The 15,346-nt window shown below is 43.3% G+C and overlaps 1 protein-coding gene across 1 annotated transcript in view; it reads left to right on the top strand.

The window, feature by feature from the left end:
- The window catches only part of plxnb3 (plexin B3), a 248,172-nt gene that overhangs the window by 178,738 nt on the left and 54,088 nt on the right, over positions 1-15,346 (top strand). The window contains exons 7-11 of the mRNA XM_084333745.1: positions 433-533; positions 679-811; positions 1,059-1,218; positions 1,339-1,447; positions 2,351-2,456. Coding sequence (XP_084189871.1) covers positions 433-533; positions 679-811; positions 1,059-1,218; positions 1,339-1,447; positions 2,351-2,456 — 609 coding nt within the window. The remainder of the gene's footprint in view (positions 1-432; positions 534-678; positions 812-1,058; positions 1,219-1,338; positions 1,448-2,350; positions 2,457-15,346) is intronic.

Below are 15,346 nucleotides of genomic sequence, written 5' to 3'. Positions count from 1 at the left end.
CGTTTGTCTTGTTTACATCAGGGTCCCCCATTTTCAATTCATATCGACATTTATGACATACACAACATACATGACATGACATGACATGAACCATGCTCACTTTTACAGCGTCAGGAATGGATATCATGCAGTACTATTTGCCATGTAATGTAATATAATACTTTTATAGTAATATAGGGTACTAGGGTAGATTAGTACCCTAGACTGCCACCTAGTGGTGTAACTGTACATATCAATACAGCTTTGTGCTGTTTGTCTGTTTTCTGAATAATAAAAAAAAATCAGTTGTTTCTTGTAAAGATTGTGGTGTTAAACTCTGAAGCGACGACGTCATCCTCTCTCATTTGGGACTTGCTTACATCACATGAAACTATATTGTCATTGGTAATGCTTTGCAATCTCTCTCTCTCTCTCTGTCTCCCCGTCTCTCAGGTTACTAAGGTTCCTGTATCGTCCTGTGAGAGACAGACAGATTGTCAGTCCTGTCTGTCTGTCAGAGACCCCTATTGTGGCTGGTGTGTTCTGGAGGGGAGGTAGGGTATGTGTGTGTGTGTGTGTGTGTGTGTGTGTGTGTGTGTGTGTGTGTGTGTGTGTGTGTGTGTGTGTGTGTGTCTGTGTGTGTCTGTGTGTGTGGTTGATGGTTGTTTTATTCTGAGATTTGATTGGTTTTCTCTCCAGATGTTCCAGGAAACAGCAGTGTCAGCGCCATGCCCAGCCCAACCATTGGCTGTGGAGCTTTGAACCAGCCAATCAGTGTGTAACAGTCCAGATTATGGAGCCGGCCAATCAGAGCAGAGAGCAACAAACCCAGGTACAACATTTTCTGATGTTCCAACTTCTTATCCAGCAAACACAAACCAATATAACTTTATTAAATATGTTGTATTAATATGCTTGTATCAGGCATTGTATTAATATGCTTGTATCAAGAGTTCAGTCAATCAACCAGAGAACAAAAATATGTCTCCATTCCTTTTGATTTTTAGTGCTGGGGCTACACATTTGTTTATGTTAGGATCACCGATTTGGCCTTTGAGGATGTGTGTGTGTGTTGCTAGGTAACTCTGACAGTAGTCCAGCTTCCTGGTCTCCTGGAGGAGGAGTCTCTGTCCTGCTCGTTTGGGCCCCTCCCACCTCAGCCTGCCATTGTCCGGGAAACCAGCATTACCTGTCAATCACCCCCACCAGAGCTCCTCCCACCCAGTGCAGCAGGCAGTGGTAAAGATGAAGACAGACTTACTTTCTTTAAATCCAAACACTTCATCTGTGAGATAAACAAAATGATAATCTAGAAAAATAAAAGCGTCTGTCTGTCTGTGTTTTACTTCCTTTTTGTAGATCACATGACACTGGGTGTGTCTCTGATGTTTGGTCATGTGATAATCTCTCACACCAACATGACTTTCTACGACTGTGGAGCCATAGGACGTCTGAACACCACAACCCCGTAAGACACAACACACACACACACACACACACACACACACACACATCCACCTCAAGCACGTTCATGTGAGAGCTTGGGCCGACACTGTCGGTTCCCATAAATCACTATCTCTCCGTTGTTTCAATCAAAGCGGAGTGGGTGGATTGAAACAATACACCTCTTCTACTTTTTTTATAGCGACGCATACAGGCACACACACAAGCTACGGAGCTATTGTAAATAAAACACTTCCTCTCCATCATTGTAAATACATAATAAACATAACACGCATATCAGGGCAGTTCTTTGGGAGTCTGCTGTTTACATCACAGTAGGACACCATGACTCAATGAGTCTTCTGTTTACATCACAGTAGGACACCATGACTCAATGAGTCTTCTGTTTACATCACAGTAGGATACCATGACTCAATGAGACTTCTGTTTACATCACAGTAGGATACCATGACTCAATGAGTCTTCTGTTTACATCACAGTAGGACACCATGACTCAATGAGTCTTCTGTTTACATCACAGTAGGATACCATGACTCAATGAGACTTCTGTTTACATCACAGTAGGATACCATGACTCAATGAGACTTCTGTTTACATCACAGTAGGATACCATGACTCAACGAGTCTTAAGGTTACAACACAGTAGGACACCATGACTCAGTGAGTCCTTCTGTTTACATTACAGTAGGACACTATGACTCAATTAGTCTTCTAGTTACATCACAGTAGGACACCATGACTCAATAAGACCTTTTGATGGCAGGCGCAGGTGGTCATCTATGTGAAAAATGCTGTCCGAAAATAATGATTGCATCTTTAATATTGACCGTAATCATTATGGCAGTAGTGATTGTTGACTAGTCTAGGTGTTGTTTGGCTTGTTTAATAACTATTGTATGTGTTTCAGGTGCATGGCATGTGTAGGCAGCGTGTGGCCGTGTAGCTGGTGTTCCCTGGACCAGATGTGTAGCCCCGGCCTGACCTGCCCTCAACAACACATTATATACCACAGAGTAAGTCTGTCTGTCTATTTGTGTCTGTCTGCGTTTACACCGCGTGCAAATACCCACAGAGTTTAGATTAGTCTGCTGGTGTCTGAAAAAGGTCTCTAGGCATTCCAGTGTCTCACAGAGAACAATTGTCTCTGATCAGGTCTTTGTGATCATGGTTAAATGAACAGACCAATGTTCCCTGCATACTATTTTGCCATATATTGGTCCTTACGTTGAACAGGAACGTGCAACAGACCGCTCAATGCACTGGCAACTTACAGAGTCCAGATGACTCGTATTTACAACACAAGTCAAGTCAAGTAAAGAGTTTTATTTGTCACGGCATACAAGTATACAATGAAATGCGGGTGGTCTTGCCCGCAACGATGTGCAATACAGTAGTAACAACATATAATAGAATCCAATAAAACAATATTGTGCAATAAACAAGTAACATAGTAGGGCATATCGGTATTTGTACATAGTTATTTACAGAGCATGAAGGACATGCTAGGTCCTGTGGTAGTGCAATACACTGTTAGCTACGGATGGGGCACTGGGTCTTTCTGTACATTGCTATTTTATACAATCTCTACTATACTATTTTTAAAGTGACCTTTCCTTAGTGGCCATAAGTGTGGGCGTGTGCAGCATGAGTGTGTTCTTGCTCATGTTAAAGTGGCTGCTAGTGTGTGAGCGTGTACAGTGTGTGTGTCGTGTGTGTGCTCATGTGTGCTTGTGTGTGGAGAGTTCAGTGTTCAGTGTTCAAGGCTCTGATGGCCTGGGGGAAGAAGCTGAGCCGAAGCCTCTCTGTCCTAGTAGCTGGGGTTCGCAGGCGTCTGCCTGACCTCAGCAGCATGAACAGGCTGTTGTTGGGGTGGTGTGGGTCTTTCATTATTCTGAAGGCTCTGGATTTGCACCACTTGTTGTATAGAACCTGCAGGGGTGGTAGTGCAATACCCGTGGTACGCTCGGCTGAGCGCACCACTCTCTGTAGGGCCTTCTTGTCCTGTGCCGTGCTGTTTCCATACCAGGCAGCGATGTTACCAGTCAAGATGCTCTCTACAGCTCCGGAGTAGAAGGACTGGAGTATCTTCCCAGATACTCTGAACTTCCTTAACTGTCTCAGGTGGTAGAGGCGCTGCTTCGCCTTTTTTACGACTGAGTCTATGTGTGTTGACCATGTCAGATCCTCTGAGATGTGGACCCCCAGGTACTTAAAGCTGCTCACCCTGTCCACGATAGCCCTGTTTATCCTCAGTGGTGTGTGTGTCCCCTGCTGTCCTCTCCTATAATCCACAATCAGCTCCTTGGTTTTACCAATGTTCAGGAGCAGGCTGTTGTCCTGGCACCAGCGTTCCAGTACCTCAACCTCCTCCCGGTAGGCCTTCTCGTCGTTGTCCGAGATCAGCCCCACCACCACTGTGTCGTCCGCAAACTTCACTATGGAGTTGGAGCTGAACTTGGCCACACAGTCGTGTGTGTATAGTGAGTACAGCAGGGGGCTCAGAACACAGCCCTGGGGGGACCCGATGCTCAGGGTGATGGTGTTGGAGGTCTGACCCCCCACCCTGACCGCCTGGGGCCTTTCGCTCAGAAAGTCCAGTATCCAGGCGCTCAGAGCGGAGCTCAGACCCAGCTCGATCAGCTTGTCCACCAGTCTGGTGGGGACTATGGTGTTGAACGCTGAGCTGTAGTCAATGAACAACAGTCTCACATAGCCCCCCTTCTGGTGGTCAAGGTGAGAGAGGGTGCTGTGCAGTACTTGGGAGACCGCATCGTCAGTGGACCTGTTTGGCCTGTATGCAACTTGCATGGGGTCCATATCACTGGGGAGGGAGGCACAAATGTGATCCTTGACCAGCCTCTCGAAACATTTCATGGCCACAGAGGTGAGTACCACCGGTCTGTAGTCATTGAGACATGTTGGGGAGGGTTTCTTTCGTACAGGGATGATGGTAGACATCTTGAAGCAGGCAGGGACCACTGACTCCGCCAGGGATTGATTAAATATGGCGGTGAACACAGGGGCTAGCTGGTTGGCACAGGACTTAAGTATGCGTCCTGTTATACCATCTGGGCCAGCAGCTTTTCTGGTGTTCACCTGGATAAATGCTCTTCTCACACTGTGTTCCAACAACGAGAGAGTGTTCCCGCCCCCCCGCGGTTGCCCCCCCCCCCTCCACAACAGCCGGCGCGCCAGTGACGTCACTAGCCGTTGAGCTAGCGGCGCCACGGTCTACACCAGGGGTCAGCAACCTTTTTGACATGGAGTGCCTGTTTGAAATATAGTTGTAACTAGTGTGCCTCAACAATATTCCATGCATCGTAAAAAATCAGGTATTTTTAATGATAATTTTTACATTATTACATCATTATTGTTATTGTTATTATTAACAATATTATTATGATGGTTGTATCAACCCTAAATCTGAGTTGGGGGGGGGGGGGGGATGCAATGCAGACAAACAGCTGCATACAGTGCGACCATTTCACTCACATTTGCCCATTCATTTTTGGACACATCACACACCATCGGTGTGTGTACTGTACGTGTGCTGTCATAGCTCCACCTACAGGCCTAATGGAGAACACCAGGATGTGAATGGAGGGTGAATGTGAGGTATATCGTGTAAATACGTTTTGATTGATCGCAAGACTACACTGTAAAAAAAATTATAATAATAAGTTACCAGAACTTAAAAATATTGAGTTCAGTTACTGTGCATTAAGGTTTTCAGTTTTCAATCTATAATAAGTTAACAGAAAAATAAGTACACAACCACATTATTTTAACCTAATAAAACTATGTTTATTGTCATTGTTTTAAGAACACAAGTTGACTTGGTAATACTCACATTTTGAGTAAAAAAAATGGCTTTTAACATGTGCAATGTTCAATGAAATAGAAAAATAAATAATAAAATGTGTTGATTAATCCCACTGGTCACAATGGTGACCGTAATAATGTTTTTGTTATAAGGCTCTGTAAATGTTACTGAATGATGTAGTAATGTATTTCCAGCTAAATTGAAATAATAAACAAATAAAGGGTCTCAATTAAATATGTGGTAGTAAAAAAAACCTGTGGGAGGATTTCAACAAGATAAATGCGACAACAGTGCAAAATATTTCACTATAATATTTCAAAGCAAAAAGAAAAAAAATTATGATTTTTTTTATTTAAAATTTAAATTTTTTTAATGCTGCCCCCTGTGCCTATGAAAATGCCCCCGCGTGCCTATGTGTGCCTAGGGTTGCCTACCCCTGGTCTACACCAAACCGAGCGTAGAAAGAGTTGAGTTTGTCCGCGAGAGAGGCGTCGTCGCTCCCCATTGAGGGGGCGCTGACTTTGTAGTCAGTTCTTGTCCTCAGTCCCCGCCATAAGCCTCTTGTGTCGTTTTGTGCCATTTGTGTCTCCAGTTTATCAGCATATGTCCGTTTTGCAAGTTTTACAGCCTTGCGCAGAGTATAGACTGAAGCCTTGTACTCTTCCATGTTTCCTGACTCTCTGCCCAGGTTATAGGCAGTGGAGCGGGATTTCAGAGCTGCTCTGATAGTACTGTCCACCCACGGTTTCTGGTTTGGGAACACCCGCACCTTCTTTGTGGGTACAATACTATCAGCCAGTGTTGTGATGAAGCAGATAACGCTGTCGGCGAACTCGCTGACGTCACTGGCGCTTCCTTGAAACATATTCCAGTCAACATCCTCGAGCGCGTCCTGAAGCGTGGCCTCTGATTGGTCGGCCCATTTTTTTGTCTCACGTGACACGATGGCGTCACGTGATCTTTGTTTATAAGCCGGAATGAGGATAATGGAGTAGATTGGCTATAGTACTATAGGCTTATAGTAGATTGTTGATCTTCTCTGCACCTGAGGAGTAGGCTTGGGCAATGGCAATCTTTAAATACTTAACCTGTATTCACTGTACACACATGACTGTGGGGCCAGGTTCAGCTCCAACTCCATAGTGAAGTTTGCTGACGACACGGTGGTGGTGGGGCTGATCTCTAACAACGACTAGAAGGCCTATCGGGAGGAGGTTGATGAACTGGCACGCTTGTGCCGGGATAACGGCCTACTCCTGAACATTGGTAAAACCAAGGAGCTGATCATGGATTTTAGGAGAATACAGCAGGGAACACACATGCCACTGTGGATAAATGGGCCTATCGTGGACAGGGTGAGCAGTTTTAAGTACCTGGGAGTCCACATCATAGAGGACCTGACATGGTCAACACACATAGACTCTGTGGTAAAAAAGGCGAAACAGCGCCTATCACCTGAGACAGTTAAGGAAGTTCAGAGTATCGGGGAAGATACTCCACTCCTTCTATTCCGGGGCTGTACAGAGCATTCTGATTGGAAACATCACTGCCTGGTTTGGAAACAGCATGGCCCAGGACAGGAAGGCCCTACAGAGAGTGGTGCACTCAGCAGAGCATACTACGGGTATTGCACTACCACCCCTGCAGGACTTATACAACAGGAGGTGCAAATCCAGAGCCTGCAGAATAATGAAAGACCCCCACCACCCCAACAACAGCCTGTTCAAGCTGCTGTGGTCAGGCAAGCACCTATGCACACACGCAGCAAGAACAGAGAGACTAAGGCTCAGCTTCTTCCCCCAGGCCATCAGAACACTGAACACTGATCTCTTCAAACACAAGTACACATGAGCACACACATACACACACACAACACACATGCTGCATTCGCTCACACACAAACGGTCACTTTAAACTAAATGGAAAGGACACTTTAAAGGAACAAGGAAAATAAAGGTCACTTTAAGGAAATAACTGATGTGGTTCTTGTATAGTTTAGAAATAGCAAGTATAGCATAATGATATAGAGTAAAAACTGTATATTGTATAGTAGTGTGCATAGGACCCAGTGCCTTAATCCGTAGCTAACATTGTATTGCACTATCTCAGGACTTTAGCATGTCTATTTTATCATGCCTATATTATGTCTATTTTATTACCTGTTTATTATTTTTATTTTATTATTTAGTATTATTGCATAATCAAAGTGGGCATGGCCACCCGCATTTCACTGTATGCTCTGGTATGTATGTGACTAATAAACCTCTTGAATGAATCTGTAAACATTTCAGCTGCTTAGTTCATACAGTCTTCTTGTAACTAAAATATTTGGCAGAAAAAAGTATTGCTTTTGTCCATATATTACAAGATTATTCAGCTTATAATATGCATTTCACATTCACATTTGCTTCAGTCCAGAGTACTCGTATTTCCAAACAGGGCTTGTAGTGCAATGTTCTCTGCCCCGAGTTGCCTAGTAATAGGCAATAGTGATCTTTAAATACTTGATTGATAGTGGTGGACTTCAGGAGAAATAAAACAGGCAAGCACAGCCCCATCCACATCAATGGAGAGGAGGTTGAGCGAGTCTGTAGTTTAAAATTCCTGGGAGTCCACATCTCTGAGGACCTGTCCTGGACCACCAACACCTCGACCCTGGTCAAGAAGGCCCACAAGCGCCTCTTTTTCCTGAGGAAGTTGGCCAAACTCCACCTACCCCCTCCCGTGCTACGCTGTACGATTGAGAGCATCCTCACCACCTGCATCTCAGTCTGGTACAACTGCACTGTTAAGGACCGGAAATCATTGCAGAGGGTAGTGAAAATAGTCCAACTTCACCAGTCAGTCACCAGTCAGTCAGCATCACCAAGACCCTACTCCCCCCAACTCATCAATCTATGAGAAGCGGTGCTCACGGAGAGCACGGAACATCATCAAAGACGCTTCTCACCTCAACCATGGACTGTTCACCCGCCTGTGGGGTACTTGCTCTGGGGCACGCTACCGCAGCCTCCCAGGCAGAACCAACAGGACCACAAATAGTTTCTTCCCCTCAGCTGTCATACTTCTGAATCAAAATTCTACTTAGCCCACTGAACCTCACTGTATACCTGTGTATATCGCCCATAGCCTATGTAGACTTTATTTTAATTATAATATTTATCTTTCTCACCATCGCACATTGTGCTAACCATTGCACTTTACTGTACAGTTTTATTTATATTGCAACTGACTGTTGATTGTCACATCCTGGTTGGACGTACACAATCTCGTTGCACTGTCTTGTACTGTGTAATGACAATAACGTGAATCTAATCTGGAAACATTTCACCTTCTTAGTTCATACAATATTATTGTAACTAAGATTTGCTGGATTGCTTATGTGGGATATTTGTGGATATCCTGATGAAGAATGTCTCAGTCAACCGAGGCTTGGATAATAACAAGGTTTATTAACCAAGCAGATAGAATACATAGAGAGAATGGCTGAGGCTCTCGCCCCAGGTGATCAGCTGAAATTACCCAGGTAAGACCCTTATTGTGGTCGGGAAGAGCCCTTTATAGTTCAACAAAGGGGGTGTGTGGTCCCATTTGATAGGTCAGATGGGGGGGAGGGGGTACAGGTTTGGGGGGGGGGGTACAGGTAATGGGGACACAGGGGAGGGGAGTGTCTTATTCCACAGAGAGGGGGGGGGGGCACAGGTAAAGGGAACACAGGGAGGGGGATATATTTACATGAGGACATAATTATACCACAATACTCACTTTTCTTTCTTATAATGTGGGTGAGATTAATGTATAATATACCAGGATTGTTTGGAACAGGTAAAAGTGGGGATAATAGTTTAAAATAGAATTATTTACATACATGATTAATAGAATTATTTACATACATGATTCATGACATGATCGACTGGACTGCGGTCTGTGTTATTTTGATATCAGAGATGTGGGATAGATATCACCCTTTTCTTTTATTAATCGCTCAAAATACCTATATCACTGAGTGGTCCTCATCTCTGATATCAAACAACAATTAACATAATCATTTGAAGCTATCGCTGTGCAAATATCTTGGCATACCTTCAGTCGTTCATGTCGTGACTTTGGGGAGCTAATGTGATCGTTGTGTATACAGGCATCGTAATAAACCAATTAAATACATGCACTGTCTGTGTGGTCAGATTGCACAGGGTGAAAAAACAAAATTGTGTGCATAATTAGGCTAATGTGTACAAAAACATTTTAACAACCGTTAACCTGGTGGTTAATAAAACTAACATGATTGATTATGGGAAACTGTTCAAAAATATATATATATATTTTTGCACGTTTTATGATGATTCTTGATGAAATTACTTAGGATCCAGTTGTATTTACCCTGAGTTTGAGTGTTACTTAGAATCAGGCAATTTTCTCCATTTCTTCTCTATAAATGAGGAGATAAAACGTCTTATGCATCACCATATAGGTGCAAAACAACGTTACATGTCCTCTTCTATGAGAGAATAAAACAACTGATTCTTTCTTGTCTGACAATACAATTTTGTAACCTAAGTAATTCAAATGTGATGTAATGTGATCATGTGGTCACTTCTTCCTTCAGCAATAAATTTTAGCTTATTATTACTAACCATTGTTAATGCTTTCTCATTGATTTCTTTTCATCACATCTCTAGTTCATCGTTTTGCAGATACATACAATTGTGTGAAAAGTTTCCTTCTTGTGAAGGTATTAATCTGAATGATGTTGCGTCGTTGTTGACAAGGTGTTCTCTGTCGGTCGTGTGGCAGGGCCAAACAGTAACACATAAAAATTAAATAAATACATACAATAGACATTACCTTAGTGGCTAATGTGTCAAAATAAAATTGAAAACCGTTAACCTAGTGGTTAATATAAAAGGTGATTATGATAATCGTTATGCATTGTTCTGTGGTCAAAACAAACTTGGTGTCTTGGAACAATCCAACTGGTTCTGCCCTGTTTAACAATACCATTTTGCAATGTGACTCTGTGATCATTTCTCATTGTCATTATAAAATTGGTTAATGCAATCTTACTGATTGTATTTCATCATATTCCTAGTCAATAATTTTCCAGATACATATGAACTCTGTGAAACAGTTCTTGTTTGTGAATCTGACAGTTGCTGTGAAGTGTTGATCATCTGTTCTCGGTCTGTCGTGTGGCAGGGCCAATACATACATAACAATGTGGACAATGTGTGTTCAGAAGTATCTTGTTCTACAGGTCTCTGATGATGTCTCTTCTTGACGATGCAGTCGGGAACATTCACTGGTCGTCGTTCATTCAGAGGGGGCCTACAGGAGGTCGCCGTCCGCTCCCTGTGTACCTTGTCAAGGGTCACCGGTAGCAGTCAACTATAGTGGTCTTTTCCTGCAGCCTATGTTGTTCTCTACCACCATCACATGTCTGCCACTGTGCTCACGCTTGGCCCCTATCAGGCCTAGAGACATGGTGGTCGTTCTTGAACGTGGTGGTTGGTTTTGAATGTGTTGTGCTGGTTTCGCTGTCCTCTTCTCGTCATTGCGGTACCACTTGATGGAGGGCGAGGGCCCGCCGGTGTAGTGGCTAGTCAGTAGGACGCTCTCTCTCACACGGATGACAATCTTGTCATGGGAATCCACCTTGATGGTCGGGGCTTTGGTTCCCATCTTGGAGATGATGGGTTTGGTCTGCAGTGCCGGGGTGGAGGCCGTCAAAGGTTGATCTCCTCTTCGTCAGTGTCTCCTTGGTCAGTCTCCTTCGTGGTCCTCTGCTCCACTTTCTTGGGGATGTCTGTGGGCTGGGTTGGATGGTTCTCCCACGGTAGTTGTCGTCGCCTCTGGTTGTCAATTTTCTTTATGTGTCCTGCTGTGATTAGCTTGTTAATCTCAGCGCGGTACACAGTCTCTTGAGCGGGGTCTCTGGCTAGGCGCCGCTCTGTGTTCAATAGATACCGCTCCGTCGCTTCTTTTGGGGCGTGGAAGGTGGGCATACCCTCTCGCCTCAAGAGTGGAGTTGCGTATCTCATCACTCCATTGACTTTGACTCTCTTTGTCCCTTGCTCGAGGAGTGCTATGGCGTAAATGTCTTCCTTGGAACGAATGTCTTTCTTTTCGTTCTTAAAGGGCATTGTCTCTAGTGTCCATAGCCTCTCGACATGCTGTAGGAGGGTGGTGTCTTCTTCTGTCACTCTGGAGTGGAGGCAGCTAGTGGCTGCTGTTCGGTTAAGAGACTTAGCGAGGGGGCCTTGTGATGTCCATCCTAGGCGGGTCTCGACTGCTGCAGGACAGCCTCTGGGCCCTGTGTGGACCCGGTCTATCGGGACTATGAGGTCTGCATGGTCGGAGCCTATCAGCAGGGTCGGGGTGGCACCGTCTATGAGCGGGATAGGTAGTTGACGCAGGTGCACATATTTATCCATCAGCTTGGCGATGGGGTAGGTGTACTGCGACAGGCCTATTTCTTGGCTGGTGAAAGCATTAGTAATCCTATACAGTCTCTCTGGCTGCCCGCTTGCTGCGATAGTGAAGGAGACATTCTCGCCCTTTATCGTCTTTAGATCTCTTCTTATTGTCCGAATCGTCATTGGTTGTGTCCGCAGCTTCGTGGTTCAGGTCGCGCATCGTCTCACTCGTCCTGTCCTCTCACCAATTCGTGATCTGAGGGTGATAAACACTGCCTTAGAAAACTCCTCACATAAATGATTCAACGCCTTTCTGCTAAAGTGGAAAATCATTTTGGGATTAATTCATTTCATTTTAAATACAATCACTTAATTGACAATAGGAAATGCAAGCCAATTGCATTAGCAGTGATTCCTTACGTCAAGAAGGTCACATTCATTACAATTTTATCAGATCTTGTGTCTAACTAGATCTTACAGCATTAGGCTTTAAATAAAATTTGTAAATGAATGGCCAAAGTCTTGAATCAGATAAAATAGTCTGTGGTGTTAAATTGAAGTTGATCTTACCTCAGGATGCGTTGGGTGTGCCTCAGGATACTTACCTCGCCACGACTTCTCTGACGTTTTTCACATCTCAGTATGGCTCATCATAGCATAGCATGGGGAAAAAACATAAAATCTAGGTAGCCAGTTAATTTTTGCATGAAAAACAATCATTTGTTTTGTCATCTACGTTTTAACTAACCTTACTGTCATGCATTTGTCCTAATAAACTAATCTACACTGTAGCACTCAACACTTTGATGACCATTGTTACTCAGCTGATAGAGGTGTGCCTTGCCTGATGTCCTGTCGTACAGAACCTGTGAGTCGCTTTGGATAAAAGTGTCAGCTAAATGATCAATGTTGTTGATATCTTGTACATTTAGATAATTGTGCTGCAATTTTGGTGGTTGATAATTTTGCAATCATGGAAAGTATTTGAAATTTGCAAGGAGTTAGTGGTTAAGCAGAGAATAGAAGGAGGGGGATAGTATGTTAAATTGTTTTCATCATTGATCTTTCATCTCAGGCACTTCTACTTTGTTTGGTTTTATTCAGAATTCATATCTCTAATTTGTGTGTCTCTTGAAAAGAGATGATGAAAACAACTTGTTAGTTATTGTTAGTATGGGAATTAGGTAGACTTTCATGACTGCAACATCATCATTTGTGTCTGATTTCATGTTTAACTAAGTGGTTCTCTGTTGGTCCACCAAGTCTGTGGTCAGAGTGTAGGCATACCCTGTGGGTTTCAAGTGCCCATCCAATGGTGTCTGCTATCGTCGTCTCTAGGTGTGGTCAGAGTCCTCTCTAGGCATTTGCATTGTTTTGTCTCCCAAGTGCCCACTCTGAAGAAATTTACATGTGGGTATTTGGATGCAGATTTGTTCCAAATGGTCAATCGATTGTCTCTCAGCTCTGCACTGTCTCTCGGTTGACATGCAAATTGTTGGATTTTCTGTCTTTTGTGATACAATTTGGGTGTAGTCATTCACTGTTTTGCATCTCGCCTCAGAGCCAGATCTGTAAATACAAACACATGTTAATTTTCCACTCTTTTCTAAGATCTGTGTGCTCAACAAACATTAGCTAGATCTCATCCATCCCGTTCTAGGATAAATGATAGTGTTATCATTTATCAATCATATCGCATATGTACACATGAATGTGGACCCACACATTTTGAATCATGTTTAAAATGTCTTACAATGGAAAGGGCTAGTTATCTTTCATTGGTTCTTTAGATAAACACATTAACTCAAGTGAATATAACCTAAACATTTTACTTTTAAACATGGTCTATGTTGTTTGTGTTCCAAGTTTTCAACATTGAAAGCTTATAAAGTCTAATCTAACGCTGTTTATGTGGACTACAATTCCTGTACTGCCATATATTGGGAACCGGAAGTGTTTGTTTAGCTCCCATGGTCAGTATGACCGGTACGCCCACAGATGTATTATAATTCTGAAACAGACATTGTAATTAGCTTTATGTGACTTATAATGTGTAAATTAAAGCACATAAACACTCAAGTGATCTGAGATAGCTGCAATCCGCCTCAACTGATAGTTGTGTATATGTACAGCCTCTACGTCAAATGACTCCCCCTTCTTGACTCCCTTTGTATCACAAAAAGTACTGAATTTGCAAATCTGGTATGTCATAAATGTACAGATGCAGCAGCACTGACTATCTGTCCGTCATGCATGTCATAATATGTTCTGATAAATTGAAAATGGGGGACCCTGATGTAAACAAATCTGGTATTGAAAATGGGGGACCCTGATGTGAATGAATGAATGAATGAAAACTTTATTTAACAGATTGCAGAATGGGTACAATACAGTACGGCTCAATACATACAATTGTTAAGGGGATGCAGACCTGAGAAAGACGTTTGTCTTGTTTCCATCAGGGTCCCCCATTTTCAATTCATATAGACATATATGACATACATGACATACAGATAGTCAGTACTGCTACATCTATACATTTATGACATACCAGATTTGCAAATACAGTACTGTTTGTGATACAGAAGGAGTCAAGAAAAGGGAGTATATACATTTGACGTAGAAACTGTACATTGGAGGTTGGGTGGGGGGGGTTGGGTACATTGGGATATTGACAACCATACTGGGTAATTTACATTGGAGGTGGTTGGGGGGGGGGGGGGGGGCGGGGGGCATACTGTATAAACAAGTAACACTGTACATTGAGGGGGGGGGGGAGGAGACACTGTACAAACAAACACAATTGTACATTGAACTATTGACAAAACCATACTAGGTAAATGACTGTACATTGGAGGGGGTTGGAATGATTGGGTTAGGATATTTACAGGGGCCAGTGTTGAATTGCAGTCTCCCGTAGGTGTCCCTTGAGAGAGGTTTTGAAAGTGGGTAGTGATCCACATTCCTTTACAGCTTTGGGTAGGGCGTTCCACATTGATGTGGCATAATTGCGAAACGTGTTTAGTCCCTTATTTGAGCCGAATCTGGGTTTGACATGATTTGTGGAGCTCCCTCTGGTGTTGTGATCGTGGTATTCACTGACCTTTGGGAAGTATTTTGACATGTACATGGGTACCTTGGTCGTGTAGTGTATCTTGTACACATGTAAACATGTAAACAAGACTAAAGTCTCTCTCTGGTCTGCATCCCCTTAACAATTGTGTATTGAGCTGTGCTGTATTGTACCCATTCTGCAATCTGTTAATAAAGTTTTCAATCAATCAATGCATCTATATTTATGATTGTCATACTCACCGGGGACAGCTGTTGTGTTGGGTTGGATCCGTTACGTGTCGTCAGCAACCCGCATCTCGCCACCTCAACTCAACATTTTCCAATAGCAGCGCGCACATACATATACAAATAAAACATATACTACACGTGGATTTCACGCACCCTTGGCCTTGGGTACATTACACTTTACGTTCGCTTATGGATAGTTTAATATAAAATAATCACTTCACGGCGCGCATAGCGTGACGTCATCGCTCCATGCGACGTTCGTGCGTTCTCATTCGCCTCGGAAATAACGCTTTGCAATTCATACAGTATTTTTCCAACGAGCTCTCAATAGCCTGGAATTCCTATACCAGCGTTTTGTTACCGA

Source organism: Notolepis coatsorum (assembly GCF_963971535.1).
Source record: "Notolepis coatsorum genome assembly, chromosome: 17".
Classification (NCBI taxonomy): Eukaryota; Metazoa; Chordata; class Actinopteri; order Aulopiformes; family Paralepididae; genus Notolepis; species Notolepis coatsorum.
Note: the sequence above shows the minus strand (reverse complement) of the source record. Positions and strands in the feature narration are given on the sequence as shown.